This window comes from Oncorhynchus clarkii, chromosome 10 (assembly GCF_045791955.1).
Source record: "Oncorhynchus clarkii lewisi isolate Uvic-CL-2024 chromosome 10, UVic_Ocla_1.0, whole genome shotgun sequence".
In the NCBI taxonomy this organism is placed as follows: domain Eukaryota; kingdom Metazoa; phylum Chordata; class Actinopteri; order Salmoniformes; family Salmonidae; genus Oncorhynchus; species Oncorhynchus clarkii.
The window spans coordinates 63,191,360-63,210,651 of NC_092156.1; the positions used below are offsets into that span (position 1 = coordinate 63,191,360).

At 43.8% G+C, this 19,292-nt stretch overlaps 1 protein-coding gene across 1 annotated transcript in view; it reads right to left on the reverse strand.

The window, feature by feature from the left end:
• Positions 1–19,292, reverse strand: part of LOC139419314 (teneurin-3-like) — a 405,690-nt gene that overhangs the window by 71,843 nt on the left and 314,555 nt on the right. The window contains exons 13-16 of the mRNA XM_071169258.1: positions 14,474–14,500; positions 11,673–11,819; positions 10,224–10,443; positions 3,481–3,600 (exon numbers count right to left, since the gene is read on the reverse strand). Coding sequence (XP_071025359.1) covers positions 3,481–3,600; positions 10,224–10,443; positions 11,673–11,819; positions 14,474–14,500 — 514 coding nt within the window. The remainder of the gene's footprint in view (positions 1–3,480; positions 3,601–10,223; positions 10,444–11,672; positions 11,820–14,473; positions 14,501–19,292) is intronic.

The window sequence follows — 19,292 nt, forward strand, 5'->3', positions numbered from 1 at the left end:
GGAGAGAGGTGGAGAGAGATGAGGTTAGAGGTGGAGAGAGGTGGAGAGAGATGGAGAGAGATGGGGTTAGAGGTGGAGGGAGGTGGAGAGAGATGGGGTTAGAAGTGGAGAGAGGTGGAGAGAGATGGGGTTAGAGGTGGTGACGGAAACACACAGGCATGTACATTCACACAGAGAGACAGGCGGACGAACGGATGGACAGACACACACAGGCACGCACACACATCCCCCTTCAGCCCACACACACAATCAGTAGAAAGGACATTTTACATGTTCACACATTTCCTCCTGGTTGTTCTTGGGCCCTGGAGACAGAGACCTCTGTATCTTTGACACTGATGGAGGTAGAGTGAGGATGAAGGGTGATCAGACTGTCCTGTTCTAATTGTCTCTCCTGTCTAGTATGTCTAACCTGAGGCTCTCTCTCTCTTTCCCGCTCCCTCTCCCTGCTATATCTCTCCCTCTTCCTTTCTCAGAACAAAACATGTTTCTGTTCTTTCTCCTGTACTGAAAATAAGATGATGGGGCCAATTATTATTATTATTAGTGTGTGTTTGTGTGTGTGTGTGTGTGTGTGTGGTGAGAGAGAGCTTTGTTTGGCTAGCTAACTTTGTCTTTTAACATGTAGCAGGCCTATATGGAGAGCCATCCGTGTGGAAGAGAGAGAAGGTCCCCTAAGTCCTGTCCTATATTCTGTGTCTGGAGGGGGCTGGTGGGGTGAAGTGTGAAGACACACACGCAACACATACAGAAAGTGCATAGATAAAAGAACACACTCATGCAAGCACAGACAAGCAGTGACACCAGCATCCAATCTGTTATGACCAGATATATTGTTATTTACACTACATGGCCAAAAGTATGTGGGCACCTTCTCGTCAAACATCTCAATCCACAATCATGGGTATTAATATGGTCCCCCCCTTTGCTTCCTCCATTCAGCCACAAGACCATTAGTGAGGTCGGGTACTGATGTTGGGCGATTAGGCCTGGCTCGCAGTTGGGGTTCCAATTCATCCCAAAGGTGTTCGATGGGGTTAAGGTCAGGGCTCTGTGCAGGCCAGTCAAGTTCTTCCACGCAGATCTCGACAAACCATTTCTGTACGGACCTCACAGGGGCATTGTCATGCTGAAACAGGAAAGGGCCTTCCCCAAGTTGGAAGCACAGCATCGTCTAGATTTAATGTCATTGTATGCTGTAGCATTAAGATTTCCCTTCACTGGAACTAAGAGGCCTAGCCTGAACCATGAAAAACAGCCCCAGACCATTATTCCTTCTCCACCAAACTTTACAGTTGGCTCTATGCATTCGGGCAGGTAGCATTCTCCTGGAATCCGCCAAACACAGATTAATTCGTCGGACTGCCAGATGGTGAAGCGTGGTTCATCACTTCAGAGAACAAGTTTCCACTGCTCCAGAGTCCAATGGCGGTGAGTTTTACACCACTCCAGCCGACGCTTGGTATTGCGCATGATGATCTTAGACTTGTGTGCGGCTACTCAGCCATGGAAACCCGTTTTATGAAGCTCCCAACGAACAGTTCTTGTGCTGACGTTGCTTCCAGAGGCAGTTTGGATTTTTACGTGCTACGCACTTCAGCGGTTCCGTTCTGTGAGCTTGTGCGGCCTACCACTTCGCGGATGAGCTGGTGTTACTCCTAGACGTTTCCACTTCACAATAACAACACCTACAGTTGACCGGGGCAGCAACTTGACAAACTGACTTGTTGGAAAGGTGTCATCCTAGGTGTCATCCTGTCATCCTACGTCATCCTTCAAAGTCACTGAGCTCTTCAGTAAGGCCATTCTACTGCCAATGTTTGACTATTCATTTATTTTTTACATTTTTTATTTCATCATTATTTAATAAGGCAAGTCAGTTAAGAACAAATTCGTATTGAAATGACAGCCTAGGAACAGTGGGTTAACTGCCTTATTCAGGGGCAGATTTTTACCTTGACAGGTCGGGGATTTGATCCACCAACCTTTCAGTTACTGGCCCAATGCTCTAACCACTAGGCTACCTGCCGTCTTTCTGGGTAAAACTCTAAGAGCTTTGATTGTCTATTTTAGCAGTGGCATGGCAGTATATTCAGTCTATTTTAGCAGTGGGATGGCAGTATATTCCGTTTATTTTAGCAGTGGCATGGCAGTATATTCAGTTTATTTTAGCAGTGGCATGGCAGTATATTCAGTCTATTTTAGCAGTGGGATGGCAGTATATTCAGTATATTTTAGCAGTGGCATGGCAGTATATTCAGTATATTTTAGCAGTGGCATGGCAGTATATTTAGTCTATTTTAGCAGTGGCATGGCAGTATATTTAGTCTATTTTAGCAGTGGCATGGCAGTATATTTTGTCTATTTTAGCAGTGGCATGGCAGTATATTCAGTCTATTTTAGCAGTGGCATGGCAGTATATTCAGCCTATTACAACAACATAAATGATTCCATTTCATTTAGTCTATATAGTAACAGGGGCATGGCATAGTGGCTGGATACATTGCAACCTGCAGTGTGGAACATCGTGCAACATCATGTATTCAATTTGCCACAGTGGTCGCCATCACACACCTATTGCAATCTAGCAGCTTAGACTCGCCCTAGAGATTCAACCTATTACACTCCCAGCAATCACACAGAGCCTCCTCTCAATGAGGCAGGGAGCACCAAATATCACGGCTTGCACTTTTGCCCTTAACGCCACTGCTTTACAATCTAATTGGGCGCAGGTGGTGTAATAAAAGGTACTGATGGGGATGGGGCCTGGGAGTGATTGCGCCTCTGTCCCAAATGGCATCCTATTCCCTATCTAGTGCCCTACTTTTGACCAGACCCCTATGGGAAGTAAGTAGTGCACTATATAGAGAATAGGGTGCTATTTGGGACTTGACCTGAGTTTCCTATATCCTGGTTGGTGTCGAGGAGGGTTGCAGGAACACTCGCTGTAATAACACCGGAGTGGGGGGCAGGGTGTAGTGGAGGTGTGTGTGTGTGTGTGCCCTACGCTAGAATGATGCAGGCTAATTGATTCTTCCTTTGTATAACCAATGCATTTTAAACAGCCCCCCAGTTCACATTTAAATGGCGCAGGGTTTTCATTGGGGTGGGAGGGTTATGTGTGTGTGTGAGAGAGAGAGTGTGTGTTTTTTCATTGGGGGGAAGCTACTGAGATTACATTTGCATGAGTGAGAGGATTTTGGGAGATCTGTGAGACAGAGTCGTAGAGGGACGGGAGAAGAAGCACGTTGCAGTTTCTCTCTCTTTTCTCTCTCTCACACACTCACTGATGAACAGAAAAACATCCACGCATATATGCACACACAGACACACTCACGATGATTCAATCAACAACTCCTGAAAACACAACATAAATCAAATACTGTATGAGGTGTCAGTGGTGAGGAAGACCAGTGTCAGTGGTGTGTGTGTGTGTGTGTGTGTGTGTGTGTGTGTGTGTGTGTGTGTACGTGGACCTACATGCCGTCCTTGCGCGTGACGGTGTATCCGTGGTCGGGGTAGTGGACGAAGGTAACATTGACTCCTATGAGGGGGGTTCCGTCTGCCGTCAGGACTTGGCCTCTGATGATGGACACCAGGCTGGGGAGAAACAACACATAGAGATGATCTACTTAGAGATGTTGTTATTTTGTACACTGCAGCTTTGAGACGCCGCGGAGACAGAGATAGAGATATCCTGAGATACACATCACACTAGGGGACTGACAGGAAATAACAAACTAGACAACTTTCACTCAGCACATTCATAAACACCCCAGTATGACACAGTACAGTGCTACGTGCAAATCTTGGCCTCGGTCAACTAACCAATTCCCTTCTCTGGTCACCACTATGCACACACAAAATCACTTGTGATCCAGACACACACCCAACCCGGTGGACCATTTAGATTAGTTTATAGTCAATCGGTCTGGTCCTGTGGAGATATCTACAATGTGTGTGTGTGTGTGTGTGTGTGTGTGTGTGCGCGCGCAGGGGGAGGGTAGCTAGATTTACTTATAGCTCTCCTTCCCAGGTCATTACAGCTCTCACTGAGTGCTAATCAGTAGCGGAGCATTGAATCACCCTGTAGAGAGAAAGAGAGACATACACACAACTCCCCCCCCCCCCCAGCACTATCCTTTACAACAGTCTGAGAGGATGCCAGACAGTACAGTTGATGTCCCCCCTCCCCCTTCCCCTTCTATAGTGTAAACATGCCATAAATTACCCAGCGTCCTCGCTTCATTAATACCTGTATGTGTGTGTGTGTCTGTGTGTGTGTGTGTGGGGGGGTTGCATAATGTAGCTGTAATTTATGCCTTCCATTTGCTTAGGGAGGTTGTCTGAGTGTCTGTCACTGTAAAACAATGGTTGTCTCCCAAATGGCACCATATTCCCTATATAGTGCACTACCTTTGACCAAAAGTAGTTCACTATATAGGGAATAGGGTGCCAGTTGGGACGCACACATACCCAGTTGTCACCAATCAGGTGTCTGAGTGTTTCTAAGAGCATGTTCAATAGACGCTGCAATAGACGCTATCATTACTCTGGAATTATCATTACTCTGGAATTATCATTACTCTGGTATTATCACTACTCTGGTATTATCACTACTCTGGTATTATCAGTACTCTGGTATTATCATTACTCTGGTATTATCACTACTCTGGTATTATCACTACTCTGGTATTATCATTACTCTGGTATTATCATTACTCGGGTATTATCACTACTCTGGTATTATCATTACTCTGGTATTATCATTACTCTGGTATTATCATTACTCTGGTATTATCATTACTCGGGTATTATCATTACGCTGGTATTATCATTACGCTGGTATTATCATTAGGTATTATCATTAGGTATTATCATTACTCTGGTAATTATCATTACGCTGGTATTATCATTACTCTGTTATTATCATTACTCTGGTATTATCATTACTCTGGTATTATCATTACGCTGGTATTATCATTACGCTGGTATTATCATTAGGTATTATCATTACTCTGGTAATTATCATTACACTGGTATTATCATTACTCTGTTATTATCATTACTCTGGTATTATCATTACTCTGGTATTATCATTACTCTGTTATTATCATTACTCTGGTATTATCATTACGCTGGTATTATCATTACTCTGGTATTATCATTACATATTATCATTACTCTGGTATTATCATTACGCTAGTATTATCATTACTCTGGTATTATCATTACGCTGGTATTATCATTACGCTGGTATTATCATTACGCTGGTATTATCATTACATATTATCATTACTCTGGTATTATCATTACTCTGGTATTATCATTACGCTGGTATTATCATTACGTATTATCATTACTCTGGTATTATCATTACTCTGGTATTATCATTACTCTGGTATTATCACTATGCTGGCATTATCATTAGGTATTATCATTACTCTGGTACTATCATTACTCTGGTATTATCATTACTCTGGCATTATCATTACGTATTATCATTACTCTGGTACTATCATTACTCTGGTATTATCATTACGTATTATCATTACTCTGGTACTATCATTACTCTGGTATTATCATTACGTATTATCATTACTCTGGTACTATCATTACTCTGGTACTATCATTACTTGGGTACTATCATTACGTATTATCATTACTCTGGTATTATCATTACTCTGGTATTATCATTACGTATTATCATTACTCTGGTATTATCATTATTCTGGTACTATCATTACTCTGGTACTATCATTACTCTGGTGCATGACGGAATGAAACCTTTAGTTAACCCTTAATCTTTCCCCTCCCACTGGCACACACCTCTCTCTCATAATAAGCATGACAATGGTTGCTGTGGGCAACAGGCCCATTTTTTAAATGGTTGCATGTCAAGGAATGTGCCTTGGAGTTAGAATGTGTCAGTGTCGTCACCAAAAACATCAGTGTCACTGTCACCTCTGTAAAATACAAAGTATTCATTTTTCTCTAAATGACATCTGTACATGTTGTACTGGCACTGATTGTCACGTCCATGTCTGCTGTATGACATTCCTTTTCTGGCAATAAAGGTTTTAATTCATTCAACTGAGGATGTTGTCTTTTACCCTGAGTTTTTAAACACTGGGCTGGACACCACAGTCCAGGATGTCCTCCATGTAGTTCTTATCAGACAGATTAGTCTCTAGCCGCCAGCTGGCCTCTCACCAAAGTCATTCAGGATAACGCTCCGGCTCCACAGCTGTGGCCCGGCACCTGGGATTTGAACCCTCAACCCTGCTAACCCCAGTCAGTGGACCAATTAACCGGGCCCTTGACCACGAGACCACAACATCACTACACAGAACAGGGCCATAAGGGGAGTCGACAGAGCCAAGACCAACTAGTCCCCGAGCGTTAATCCGCTTGAAATCTGTGTGCAATATAAAAACACTGTGGGAAGGACCTAAAACAAGAGAGAGGTTGGGGGTCGGTCTTCCTGCTTAATATACTGCACCTTTAAGCTCCATCGCTCGTCTCCGTTGTCTGGAGTTTGCTGAAGTGTGGCAAAGAAGCGGTCTTATCTAAATTCAGCTGTGTGTCTGTGTGTGTGAGAGTGTGTGTGTGTGTGTGTGTGTGTGTGTGAGCCACCACTTAAAGTAGTGAAGCGTTCGTGGCCACATGCCTAATTTGGCACGTCACGATCCATAAAGAGGAATAATAACATTCTTCACAGTGTATTCAGACTCCTTATTCCCAGTAACTCTAACCTGTATAAGGGAGTCAAAGGATTGCATTTAAACAAACTCCACTGGCTGAAATGAAAATGTTCTGCCATTGTACTGTTAAACTATTATGGCAGACAAAGGAAAATAAAGCTTTAGCCCAGGAAGTTGAGACACACACCAGCATCCAAGGTGTTTTTATCCAATAACCTTGTCAGAAAGCATTGGTAATGCCTGCTCTTAAAGCAGAGAGGCTATTTCAATTGGAGGTTTGGAGAAGTCAATAATAATGTAGGTGTAAACAGGTTTTTGCTCTTTCCTGTCCTTCTTGTGCTGCAGACAGTAACTTACAGGATGTCTGCTCTGCGCCGCAATGGAAACAATCATAGACTACAGATGTACGGTCTTAATTTGATCACCATGTTGCAGGAGAACGTTGCTGCAATGCAGGAAATGTAGAACTTGTGGTGTATTTGAGGTTTAAAAAGGCTTCTGAAGTTTGCAATTCCCCCTACAAAAATGTCCATTATTTGTATATTCACATTTCCTGCTGATGACGGATTGTTTTCCTGCTGTATCAAACTGGCTCAAATTAAGATGCTACATCTGTACTTCCTTATTGAGTATGTCTCTTTTGAATGAATTGCCACCCTGAATAATATCTCCATTCCAGTCTCTCGCCCGAGTGTCATTTCCTACTAAACAACGAGCTCTCTATCTCTGTTGACGGAGAGTGGCATGTCAATACACACAGACGGAGGAGGAGAAGAAGAGATGGATGAGGAGGAGGAGAGGCAGAGCGGGTCTGCGAGAGCCTTGTTTGTTCACATGTTGATGCTGAGGAGCTGTTGTTTGGTTGGGGATTACTGCGGATCCTGTGTGTGTGTGTGTGTGTGTGTTGGATGGCTGGCTGGCTGGCAGAGGCTAAAGGAAATGTTCAGGCACATGTTCTGTGTTAGCACTACTGGCTAAACAAAGCCCCCGGATAGGTGGGTCTAACACGGGACAGATGTGAATTTGACTCTCTCCCTTTATCTTCATATATCTATCTTTCTTTCGCTATCATCTCCCTCCATGTCTCTGTCTTCCTCCATCTCTATCTCTCGCTCATCTCTCTCTTTCCACCTCCCTCTCTCCTTATTTGTTAGTTCCGTCCTCTCATTTCTCCGCACTTCTTCCTGCTTTATCAGATGATCAGACGGTTCTGTTCTCTCCAGTGAGCACCGTGTTTAACATCTCTATTTAACTCTGTTATCGCTATGTGGAAATTAAGTTTGCTTTCTAAACATAAGCTAATCTCTACCGGCTGGTTAGTCCTGCTCTTATTGAAATCTATTTGGTTCTAGATCAATTGTGAACAATCACAAACGTGCACGGTACTCTGGACTGAATTAAAGCAACGTTCAAGTTTAAACAGTCGTAAGACCTTTGAGAATGACCACAACTGAAGCTGGTCATGGTATATGACTCATGTTGTTGTCCAGTATGGAGAAACAAACGTTCATGGTTGTAGACAACATTGTTATAGACCACTGTAACCACCTGGCTGGTTGTTACCAAGGCAACCAAACACACACACACACACACACACACACACACACACACACACACACACACACACACACGGACACGGACACGGACACACACCAAGGGCCATGGTAGGGTCCTGTACTCTGGGCATGCGTTGGTAGCACCCAACTCTCTAACGACCATCAGGTCACTAATGGCCTGGTACTCAGAGCTCTATTGTCCCTCTAACCAAACGCAATCGAAAATCACATCAAACACTTATCATCAAAACAGTATAGTGTTTTTAAAACTCAGAAGTTCAACAGCAGGTTGAAACTGAGTGGAAAACTGTGGTCGTTGTGGATGTTGTTTCAAAGCCTAACACAATGAAATGGACAGCGCTTTCTAAGGTGATGATTCATTCAAAACCCCCATACAGATATTAGAGCTTATGCATTTGCATAGGCCTATGAGCTCAAGCCCTTGTGCTGTTATACAATACATAGCCTACCGCATATTACACATGGCAGAAAAACACAAAACAAAACTGATTTAAGATGTCTGTGGTACATAATTGGTCTAGCCTATACTCCAAAATTTAACAAATTCTACTAATCACCCTTGAGTGTGGACTGTATTATTATGCATATTGGACGGACTGGTTACCTTACGCTACGCTCCAAACTTTATATCCATGAGACTGGTAGAGAATGTACAGCCCTAGGGGATACTGTTGGTTCACTGATTGTGCAGGGCAGCTTACAGTTAGCCTACAATTATAGTGAATTTGTATTTGACTTTGAATACACTAGTAATTGGGCATTTTTTGTATTTTTACAATTAATAGACAGACACATTACCTTTAGCTACAGAACCATGCATTTCCATGTCGTCCTCTCTCTCCTTCATTCCTTTCTCAGCGTAACAAACGTTCCAGCGGCCCGATAGAATAACAGTGAAATAACGTTGTCTAAGCTCCAGTAGCTGACCAGGCATTTTTTTCTTAAACACAACTAAAGTAAGAAATGAAATATGTTTTGCTGTGAAAACATGTTACTATCGATGTTCCCGAACAGATTTCACTTGGTTTTCCAAATGAAGCACTGGGTAGCTGCAGGAACAGGGTTGGAGATCCCATGGCATACAGAGTTTGGGAGGAATATCACTTGTCGCGCTGCAAGAGGCTGCATGCTCCTCAAACAGTTGTTGATGCCTGGGGTGAAATAACCGGAGTAGCATGGTTGAAGAAACTAACCGTCAGGAAAGCGGCCTCCATGTATTTTTCCTCTGCCTCTGTTCCATTTGATAATGGGCCATATTAAATTGAAACTAATTTTACATATTAGTAAAGACAAGATTCAATTGAGAATATAAAAAAGTATGATCACTTGGGTGAAAGTATGATCACTTGGGTGAAAATATGATCACTTGGGTGAAAATATGATCACTTGGGTGAAAATATGATCACTTGGGTGAAAATATGATCACTTGGGTGAAAATATGATCATTTGATGAGAGAACAGCGTGTGCAGCCTGAGGCAAGGAACAGAGCACAAGCTTTTGTGTGACTTTCTCAAATCATTAGTAGCCTATAATCACACCATGCAGCCCATATATGTTTTGATTTCTAAGAAATTTTTGTTTGTATCATTCACAACTAAAGTTGACAAATAACTCAAACTTAAATGATCACTTTTACACTCAAGTCATTTCATACTCGCACTCACTCTTGAATGGGCAAAAAACGATTCTATTCTTCTTACTATAAAACTATTCTATTCTTCTTACTATAAAACTATTCTATTCTTCTTACTCTTTTGCATGACAATAACCGTCTGACAAAATGTAATGACCGCCACAGCCCTCCACACACACACACACACACACACACACACACACACACACACACACACACACACACACACACACACACACACACACACACACACACACACACACACACACACACACCTGTTCAAATTAAGGTGAAATGAGAACGCTCACCTCTTGTTGAAGGGGTTGTCCCCGGTGATGACGTGGCTGCCCTCTGGTCCAACCAGGAAGCGGATGCGTTGGTAGAAGGAGCGTGCGGCATGCTGGGGCATCAGGCTGGACGGGCTCTGACTGATGATGTCAGAGGGGTCCGGGGAGCCGCGGCAGTACGGCTGGGTCTGACAGGATGTCTGGAGGCAACAGTCTGGATCCATACAGTCAGCCAGGCCGTCTGAGAGAGATAGAGAGTTATGAAGAGGCAAACAAGAGGAGTAAGGAATGGGATCCAGATCAGATTCTCTCTGACAACTCTAAAGGAACCATATACAGTGAATTCACTAACAAAATACTTTTAACCAAGTTAAAAACAAATCTACCTCCAGTGGCTCTTTTTGTCAGATGGTCAAAGGTATGTGTTGTTATAATTGGCTGTATTCGGTTGGGCTTTCAGAATGTGATTGGCTGTGTTCCTGTGAGAGCGAATAGCAGGCCCAGTTGTTCAACGTTATTAGTCGACCTCTAACCCCTGGCTGTGGTGACAAACTGCCTGGTTCCTCCATCCTGACTGGTGCCTTGGATGGGATAACTGTAGGTTAAATTTGCTGTTGGAGTCTCACCGTTAGGTAGGTTAGTGAGGGAGGGAGGGAGAGAACGAGAGGGAACGAGAGCGACAGAGCGAGAGAGAGCGAGAGAGAACGAGAGAGAGCGAGAGAGAGCTAGACAGAGAGAAATATAATGGAAGAGAAAGAAAGAGTGTGATAGAAAATAAGAGAGTGAGTGAGTGAGAAAGAAGGAAAGTGGAGGGATAGAGAGAAAGAGAGAGAAATAAAGAAGGAGAAAAAGTTCTCTCTGCTACTTCAACAGCCTCCCTGCTGTTCTCCAAGGCCTTTGTGTGGGAATGAGATCTGCTCCGCCTCCCACAGGTGACATCCACAGGAAAGGGGGAGAGGAGGAGAGGGAAAAGAGCGGTGGAAGAAAGGAGGGAGGTAGGACGTGGAGCTCATGAAAGGCTGCCATTCGCCTTTGTTAGGTTATTAAAAGCTTGGGGTACATCTGGCAACCAGCAGCCACAGGGCGGGGGGGTGGGTGGTAAAAACCTTGATTGACGCACCCCTACCTCGTCCCTCATCCACCCCTCCTTCATCCCCCTCTTCCAAAACTAATCAGGACGTGACTTGTTCCTTCTTCTATTTCTTTATTTAACAGGCCTCTATAGCGGTGACGCCACCGCCTTTCCTGGTGGAGCTTTAAAGAGTGGAGAGATCCACATATAATGTGGTTGTGGGTTCAATCCCAGCAAGGATCACACACAATACGCACAGTTCCAATGTATGAACTCCCTGTACTGGAAGTGACTGCTAATGAAAATGTCTGGCATACAACGTAATGTAACCCAGAGCCAAAGACAAATGTCCATTTAGTGAAAACGTGATGGACAAGAAGGTTTTCTGCATGTCTCACCTCCTTCGTTATCCTTGCCGTCGGTGCAGAGGGTCTCCATGGCGACGTCGCATCCCGCCCCACGCCACCCGGACTGGCAGACGCAGTGCCATCCGTTCTGGTCCAGGGTACAACGACCGTTGTTGTTACACAGGCCTGGGCAGCCCTCTGTAGCAGACCAGAGCATGGAGAGTTAATACACACTCACACACATAGGAGGGTTATGTGTGTATGTGGAAGGGGGGAGTGTGTGTGGCTGGGGGTGTGTGTGTGTGTGGGTGTGCATGCATAGGTGAGAATAAGGGAGGGAGAGTGTGTGAGTGCACTTGTGTATCTCATATCAACATTGTGGTGTGTGTCTGTATGTAGGTGCTTCTCTGTGATTCAGCATTGTGTGTGTGTGTGTGTGCGTGTGTGTGTGTGTGTGTGTGTGCGTGCGTGCGTGCGAACACATGCGTGACTGTGTCCTCCTTTTTCAAGGAGATCACCCCTCTCAGTTTTTCCGATGAGAACAAACAAATGAACAATCAACATAAACAGATTCAGATTAACAGGTAGATAACCAACCAAAATGAAAAGGTTTCTGGTGAACTTAACATATAACCGACAGTGTGACATCAGACAGTGTGACATCAGACAGTTAGACAGGCCTGTGAAATGCACAGATGCTGTAATTTCACATGAACGATAGAAGCCTCGTGAAGAACCATTCGTCAACCTCGTTAACCGTTGAAGAATTTGAAAGAAAATATGAATTTTGCCTTAATTAAGTCAAGTAAGAGAGGATGTCAGAAATACAAATGTTGGAAATGGAAATTGAGAGCAAAAGGAATCAAAAAAGCAGCATACACTACAAAAGAAGAAGCCAAAATAAAAGTGTCATTAATTCAGGGAGATTTAATAATGACAATGTCCCAAAATAGCCCAAATCAAACAGAATCCAAAATCAAAGAACCCAAACTAAAGCCCTAAATCGATTTTCCTCCGCCTTCCTCAGTTTTTTATAGTAGTAGCTATTGGCACATCCATGTGAAGCTACAATACAATATGGACACAAAGTATAGGGAGGGCTCTGGCTTGAGTCCCTGCCTCCACAGCTATACTTTATGCCTCGGTCACATTCCTTTACACAGAATAATAACAAACAAGAGAATAATACAACTGTAATAATATAGAAGCAAAGCCCAGGAGGAAGTGAAAGCAGCCCAGCGACTAGGCTAGACAGTCAGGAGGTCATACAGGCCGCGGATGCATGGAAACAGGACCAACAAGGATTTTCCAACAAAACGGAAGAACCAGGTGTGAAGGGTGGTCAGTGGTGTGTAGGTTGTGTGTGTGTGTGTGTGTGTGTGTGTGTGTGTGTGTAGGTGTGTGTGTTTGAGTTTTGGGAATTCCAAACAAAATGGCACACGTGTGTGTGTACGTGTTTGAGTGTACAGTATGCGTGTGTGTGTGTGTGTGTGTGTGTGTGAGTGCTGGAAACAGGTTTTAAGACAGACAAGAATGGAGATAACCAGAAAAAGGACCACAAAAAACAGTGAGGGACTGGTACAAAGACACGTTTACGCCGTGCTTCAAGACAAGAGATAAAGAGAGAGAGTGGGTAAAACAGGAGAGCAGAGAGTGATTGTTCATGACAATCTCCCTGGGGCTTTTGTATGAATTACCTTTAAATCCTGCGATTAGGGGGGGGCCAAGGAAAAGGAGAAAAATTTGGGAAAGAAAAATGAACAAAAAAAACTCAGTACTTCAGTCTCTGTGAAGGGGGTTGCAGACCGACTGACAAACACATAAAAGGAAAGAGAGAGAGAGAGAGAGAGAGAGAGAGAGAGAGAGAGAGAGAGAGAGAGAAAGAGAGAGAGAGAGAGAGAGAAAGAGAGAAAGAGAGAGAGAGATAGGAAGGGAGAGAGAAAGAGAGAGAGAGAGGAAGGGAGAGAGAAAGAGAGAGAGAAAGAGAGAGAGAGAGAGAGAGAGAGAGAGAGAGGAAGGGAGGAGGCAGGATTCCGTGGACATACTGTTGGAAGACAGGGGGATACAGAGAAGGAAAGACAGTGCGCGAGAAAGAGAGAGAGACTGATACGGAGAGATCACTGCGTGCGGGGGAGATAGCTCTGTTGGAAGGTCGAGGGTTAAAGAAGTAGTCCATATCTCCACTTCAGCTTAAAAGGTCTCCAATTCTTAGTTCTCTACAAAAGGCATTGATGGTGCTAGTAAAACAAAATCAATTTATTAACAAATAAACGTATATTCATGTTGTTTGGACATTTTAAGGTGCCATTCTTCACTGTCAAAATCGGGGAAAGCAAAAAAACAAAACAAAAGACTGACACGTGTACAAAAAGCATTGAGGCAAAGCATCCGGGATAACACCCCCGTTTTAAGAAAAAAATGCCTAGTCAGCTACTGGAGCTTAGATGACGTTATTTCAATGTTATTCTATCGGGCCGCTGGAACGTTTGTGGCCTCGCCCGGTGCCCAACGCGTGGGCGTTCCCGAGCCGTGGTTGGTGGGTTATGTGGGCTAAAACCCGCCCCAGTTCAGTTCTACCATGCCTGGTAGTTACTGAACATCCTCCCATGCGCCAAGAGAGGACATGATATTGGATTTCCCCCACAGTACCAAGACATGAAGACATGAGAAAACAAATAGTCACAGTGACAACAATAGAAGACTGAATCACTGAATCAATAAATCAATGAATTAGAGATAAAAAATAGATGAAAAGATAGAGAGAGAGTGGAGGGTTACTGGGAAGCTATGGACGGTCACATGTACCACACATCACGATGGGGGGGGGGAAGAAGAAAGAGGGACCACAGTACCTTTGACTCTAATATCCGGATTGTGAGCTTGAAAAAAGAAAAAAGGAGAAAGAGAAAGAGAGGAGAGCGAGCGGTTAAGGAGAGGAGAAAAAAACATGGCAGACTATTTACCAGAGTGTTAGTAGTGTACTTACGAGCACAGGCACCCTTACACACTCGCGCACACACACACACACACACACACACGTGTGTTTGAATGTGATGGATATCCCATGTGACACAGAGTGTGTGTGGCCGTGACCATCCTCACATGTAAACCTGTAGGACTTCTCTAGGTGTTGTGACGGGGGGGAGCGAATAGACAGAAGACGACATGCTTTATCAGACACTTAGCTTGTTGTGACGTATCAACGTATGAATGTTGTATGTATAAACATACATATGTGTGTGTGTCAATCTGTTGTCTTATTTCGCCAACACCCAGTCCCTACATTTCTTGCACAATCTCAGATGTCGCTTGCTGTAACTTCACACTAGCTCACACATACACACACTGGCTCAGGTGGCAGCTTGATTGGCCGTCATCCTCTCCCTTTCCCAGAGTGGAACAGGATCCCTTAACAGAACTAATGGAGCGTCAGGGTTCCTAATGAAACGTCAGGGTTAAGAAAACAGCTGCAATCATCCCTGAACCCTGAGCAAAGGGGCAGCAATTTACCAGCTAATTGCACTAAAGATTTCTCATTTACTTCCATCATATTCCACTCACATGGGCACAGGGAGGACTGTGTGTGTGTGTGTGTCCATCTGTGTGTGTATGTACAGTATGTATCTGTGTGTGTGTGTGTGCGGGTCTATGGGTCAAGCTGCAGAATTAATCAGCCCCTTATAGACATCAATGCTTCATTATTTGTCGGAACAATTCTCGTCAGCTGCTGATTAAAGTGACATTAATCTGGAAACAATTATATATCACAACGTCCAGACCCACTCAATCCCCACCCAGAGGTAGAGATGGAGGGAGGAGAGGAGAGGGGGATGAGGGGGAGGGTAGAGAGATGAGGCGGGATGGAGAGAGAGAGAGCAGAGGGGTAGATGGAGAGAGAGGGGAAGAGAGAGGGGGGAGAAGAAGGGGGGGGGTTAGAGGCTACCGGCATGTATCCATTGATTTACATGATCTTAATTAACGTTTACTGCACTGGGGGCCTTTAACAACCCCATCAGCTCCAGGTGAGCCTACCGTAAAAACAGTGAGGGCTCCTCTTAGAATTTAATCATGCTATAGCCCAAAGTGCTCCAGAACCCATTGAGCCTCACTCATTCCCTGGTCTATAGTAGACGCACACACACATACACAAACAGTAGTGCACACACACACACACACACACACACACACACACACACACAGTGATGTATGTATAATAACGGTAGTGTGTGACTAGACTGACAGAGCTACCAGCCCGTTAAGAGAGAAGCCAGATCAGTGGTAACGCAGAACAGCCATTCAGCAGTACTGAGAGGGGGATTATGGGCTTCCTAGTTCCCAAGTAGAGCCTTGAGTGTAGCAGGGTTAATTAACTATTGAACACAGTTAAGGAAATAATTTGGCCTTTTGTGAATAAAACTGGACTGTTTTAACTACACAATTGAGTTTACAAATAGCCAGTTTTAAAAGACAAATCACTACAAGAATGGTACAGTAGCTAGTAGCTGAAACTGAAGCTTGAGACGGGGAGGGACACCGAGACCAATCATTTTGGTCTCTCATTTCAGTGAAAATATCACTAGTAGACGGTTTGTTTTGTTGCGAGCGAGAGAGGAGTGTGTGTTTGTGTGTGTGTGTTGTCTAGCGAGCATCAGCCTTGGATGATAATGGAGAACCATCAGTCGTTACACTGACCTGGAGGCAAACAGACATCTGGGGAGACACAGAACCAGACACACAGACAGATTGCAGCTGGTTGGAGTGTGCGTGTGTGTGTGTGTGTGTGTGTGTGTGTGTGTGTGTGTGTGTGTGTGTGTGTGTGTGTGTGTGTGTGAGGGAGGGAGAGTTTGTGTGTTTGAGTGTTTGAAGGAGAGAGAGTGTGCATGGATGTGTGTACAGAATGTGTGTCTGTGTGTGTGAAGGCACGTGTGGTGGTGCTGGGTGAGATATTGCTGGCTCTGCAGTGCTATTCTGGGCGATGGAGAGATGTGAGGGAGGGAGGGATGACTGACCACCAGTCCAGCCCCAGGAGAGGAAGGGCAGAGGGGGAGAACAGGGAGCCTGGGATGGGGTTCTGGAGCTGGAGTGCTGGAGAAACCTTGGGGCAGTAAGTCTGCAGTTTCCTGGTTCTCAACTAATACACTCAGTCTCTGCCTGTTCACCAGCTGCACTTCTCAGAACAAACACACACCCACGCATACACACGCAACAATATTTTAACAATATTCCATACAGTACTTTAAAATCAGTCTCCGTCCCTTATGGCACCCTATTCCCTACACAGTGCACTACTTTTGACCAGGGCCTATAGGAGCGATTTGGGACACTTCTTCAGTGTGACTAAAGGAGACAACCTTACTGATGAGGTATTCAGAAGCCATAATAATAATAATAATAATAATAAGAAGAAGCAGAAGAAGAAGCAGCAGAAGAAGAAGCAGAAGAAGCAGAAGAAGAAGAAGCAGAAGCAAAAGCAGAAGAAGAAGCAGCAGAAGAAGAAGCAGGAGAAGCAGAAGAAGAAGAAGCAGAAGCAAAAGCAGAAGAAGAAGCAGAAGAAGAAGCAGAAGAAGCAGAAGCAAAAGCAGAAGAAGAAGAAGAAGCAGAAGAAGAAGAAGCAGAAGAAGAAGCAGAAGAAGCAGAAGCAAAAGCAGAAGAAGAAGCAGAAGAAGCAGAAGCAAAAGCAGAAGAAGAAGCAGAAGAAGAAGCAGAAGAAGAAGCAGAAGAAGAAGCAGAAGAAGCAGAAGCAAAAGCAGAAGAAGAAGCAGAAGAAGAAGAAGCAGAAGAAGAAGCAGAAGAAGAAGCAAAAGCAGAAGAAGAAGCAAAAGCAGAAGAAGAAGCAGAAGAAGCAGAAGAAGAAGCAGAAGAAGAAGCAGAAGAAGCAGAAGCAAAAGCAGAAGAAGAAGCAGAAGAAGAAGAAGAAGAAGCAGAAGAAGAAGCAGAAGAAGCAGAAGCAAAATCAGAAGTAGAAGCAGAAGAGGAAGAAGAAGCAGAGGAAGAAGCAGAAGAAGAAGCAGAAGAAGAGGCAGAAGAAGAAGAAGCAGAAGAACCTGTGGCTTTCTTAACAAAACCTAATGTCTGCAGAAGGAACGAGGAGCATTGTGCAAGTCCATAAAAATGTACTTTTACTATCCCCTGCAGAAGAGTATTTTGGAACACTGATAATAAAAGATCATATGAGATATTGGTTATTGGACATGATTGTTATACAAACACATCGATGATTCAGTCTGTTCACTGTAACTCAAATCGTCAAGGGAAGACATTGTTATCCGTTTGTTGCTGCAAAATCCTTAGCAAACTCTTACATAAACTTGACATCATTTATTTCCAAGGTAACACAAATGATTTCAGCCCATTGTAGTTGTTTCCTTTTAAACAGGGATACTTCCACGTCTCAGAGACATCTATTCATTTGCTGCATTTTGAAAGCGGGAACATTAGAGTAAAATAAAGGACACTATTTTACCACTATCAATCACACACACAACACAGTGACAATTTACTCAACCTATCATCACTGTGTTTTGTATGGAAAAACAATAAGCAGAGTAGTATTGAGCAGTAGACTACTTCCTTAAAGCCACTCAAAATGGAGATGCATCAAGCCACCTTGTGTCAGACAATGACAGAGAGAGAAAGAGATAGAGTGGGGTCTGAAATTATTGACACCCTTGATAAATATGGGCAATAATGACTGTATGAAATAAATCTGTCAAATAGTGAGCTATATTGTATGCAAAACAAACTGGGAGATTATTTTATTCTAATACAATCGCTCAGAGAAAAATATTTTGTTCAACAAGTAATATGTTTTTCTCAAAAAGGTAGAGGTCAAAAATATTGACACCCCTAGCACGCAATGACGACATCCCGCTTGTGACTCTACAAACTTGTTGGAAGCATTTGCAGTTCATTTTGGTTGTGTTTCAGATTATTTTGTGCCCACTAGAAATTAATCGTAAATAATATATTGTGTCATTTTGGAGTCACTTTTATTGTAAATAAGAATAGAACATATTTCTAAACACTTCTAAATCAATGTGGAATATATCATGAGACATGCAATCGTGAATAACGATGAGTGAGAAAGTTCCAGAAGATCAAAAGATCATACCCTCAAGACATGCTAACCTCTCACTGTTACCAATCCCGGGAGGTTAGCATGTCTTGGGGGTATGAACTTTGACCCTCTGTAACTTTCTCACCCAATCATTATTCATGATCGCCTGTCTCGGAGGAGAGAAGAAGACGACTTAATAACTACTGTGTTCTTCTCCTCTCTCCTTCAGTATTTGCTATGGGGGAAGGGAGGGGGATGCCTGTAGCAGAAAACTAATGGAGGGGTAGCTAAACGTCACTGCCTCCTAACTCTCAATGAGTCTTAATGCTGTACTGTAGTTCCACTGAATATAATAGACTGTCTAACTGGTGTTCTATCGAGACAGCTAGAGGGTATAGTAACACAAACCAGTGTTGACTCAGATCCAAAATGACACTATACACTCTTTGTTTGAGTGTATGTTTAGGCGATTGGATAAGAACATATGGTGTGTGGGGGTGGTTGTACTGTGAATGTGTACAAGGCAATGCGGTGAGACCGTCCGGGGTCAGAGCGGGGTCGAACAAACACACATAAGTCTTAGCTGGGTGATTGACTGCAGTGGGATCAGTCCC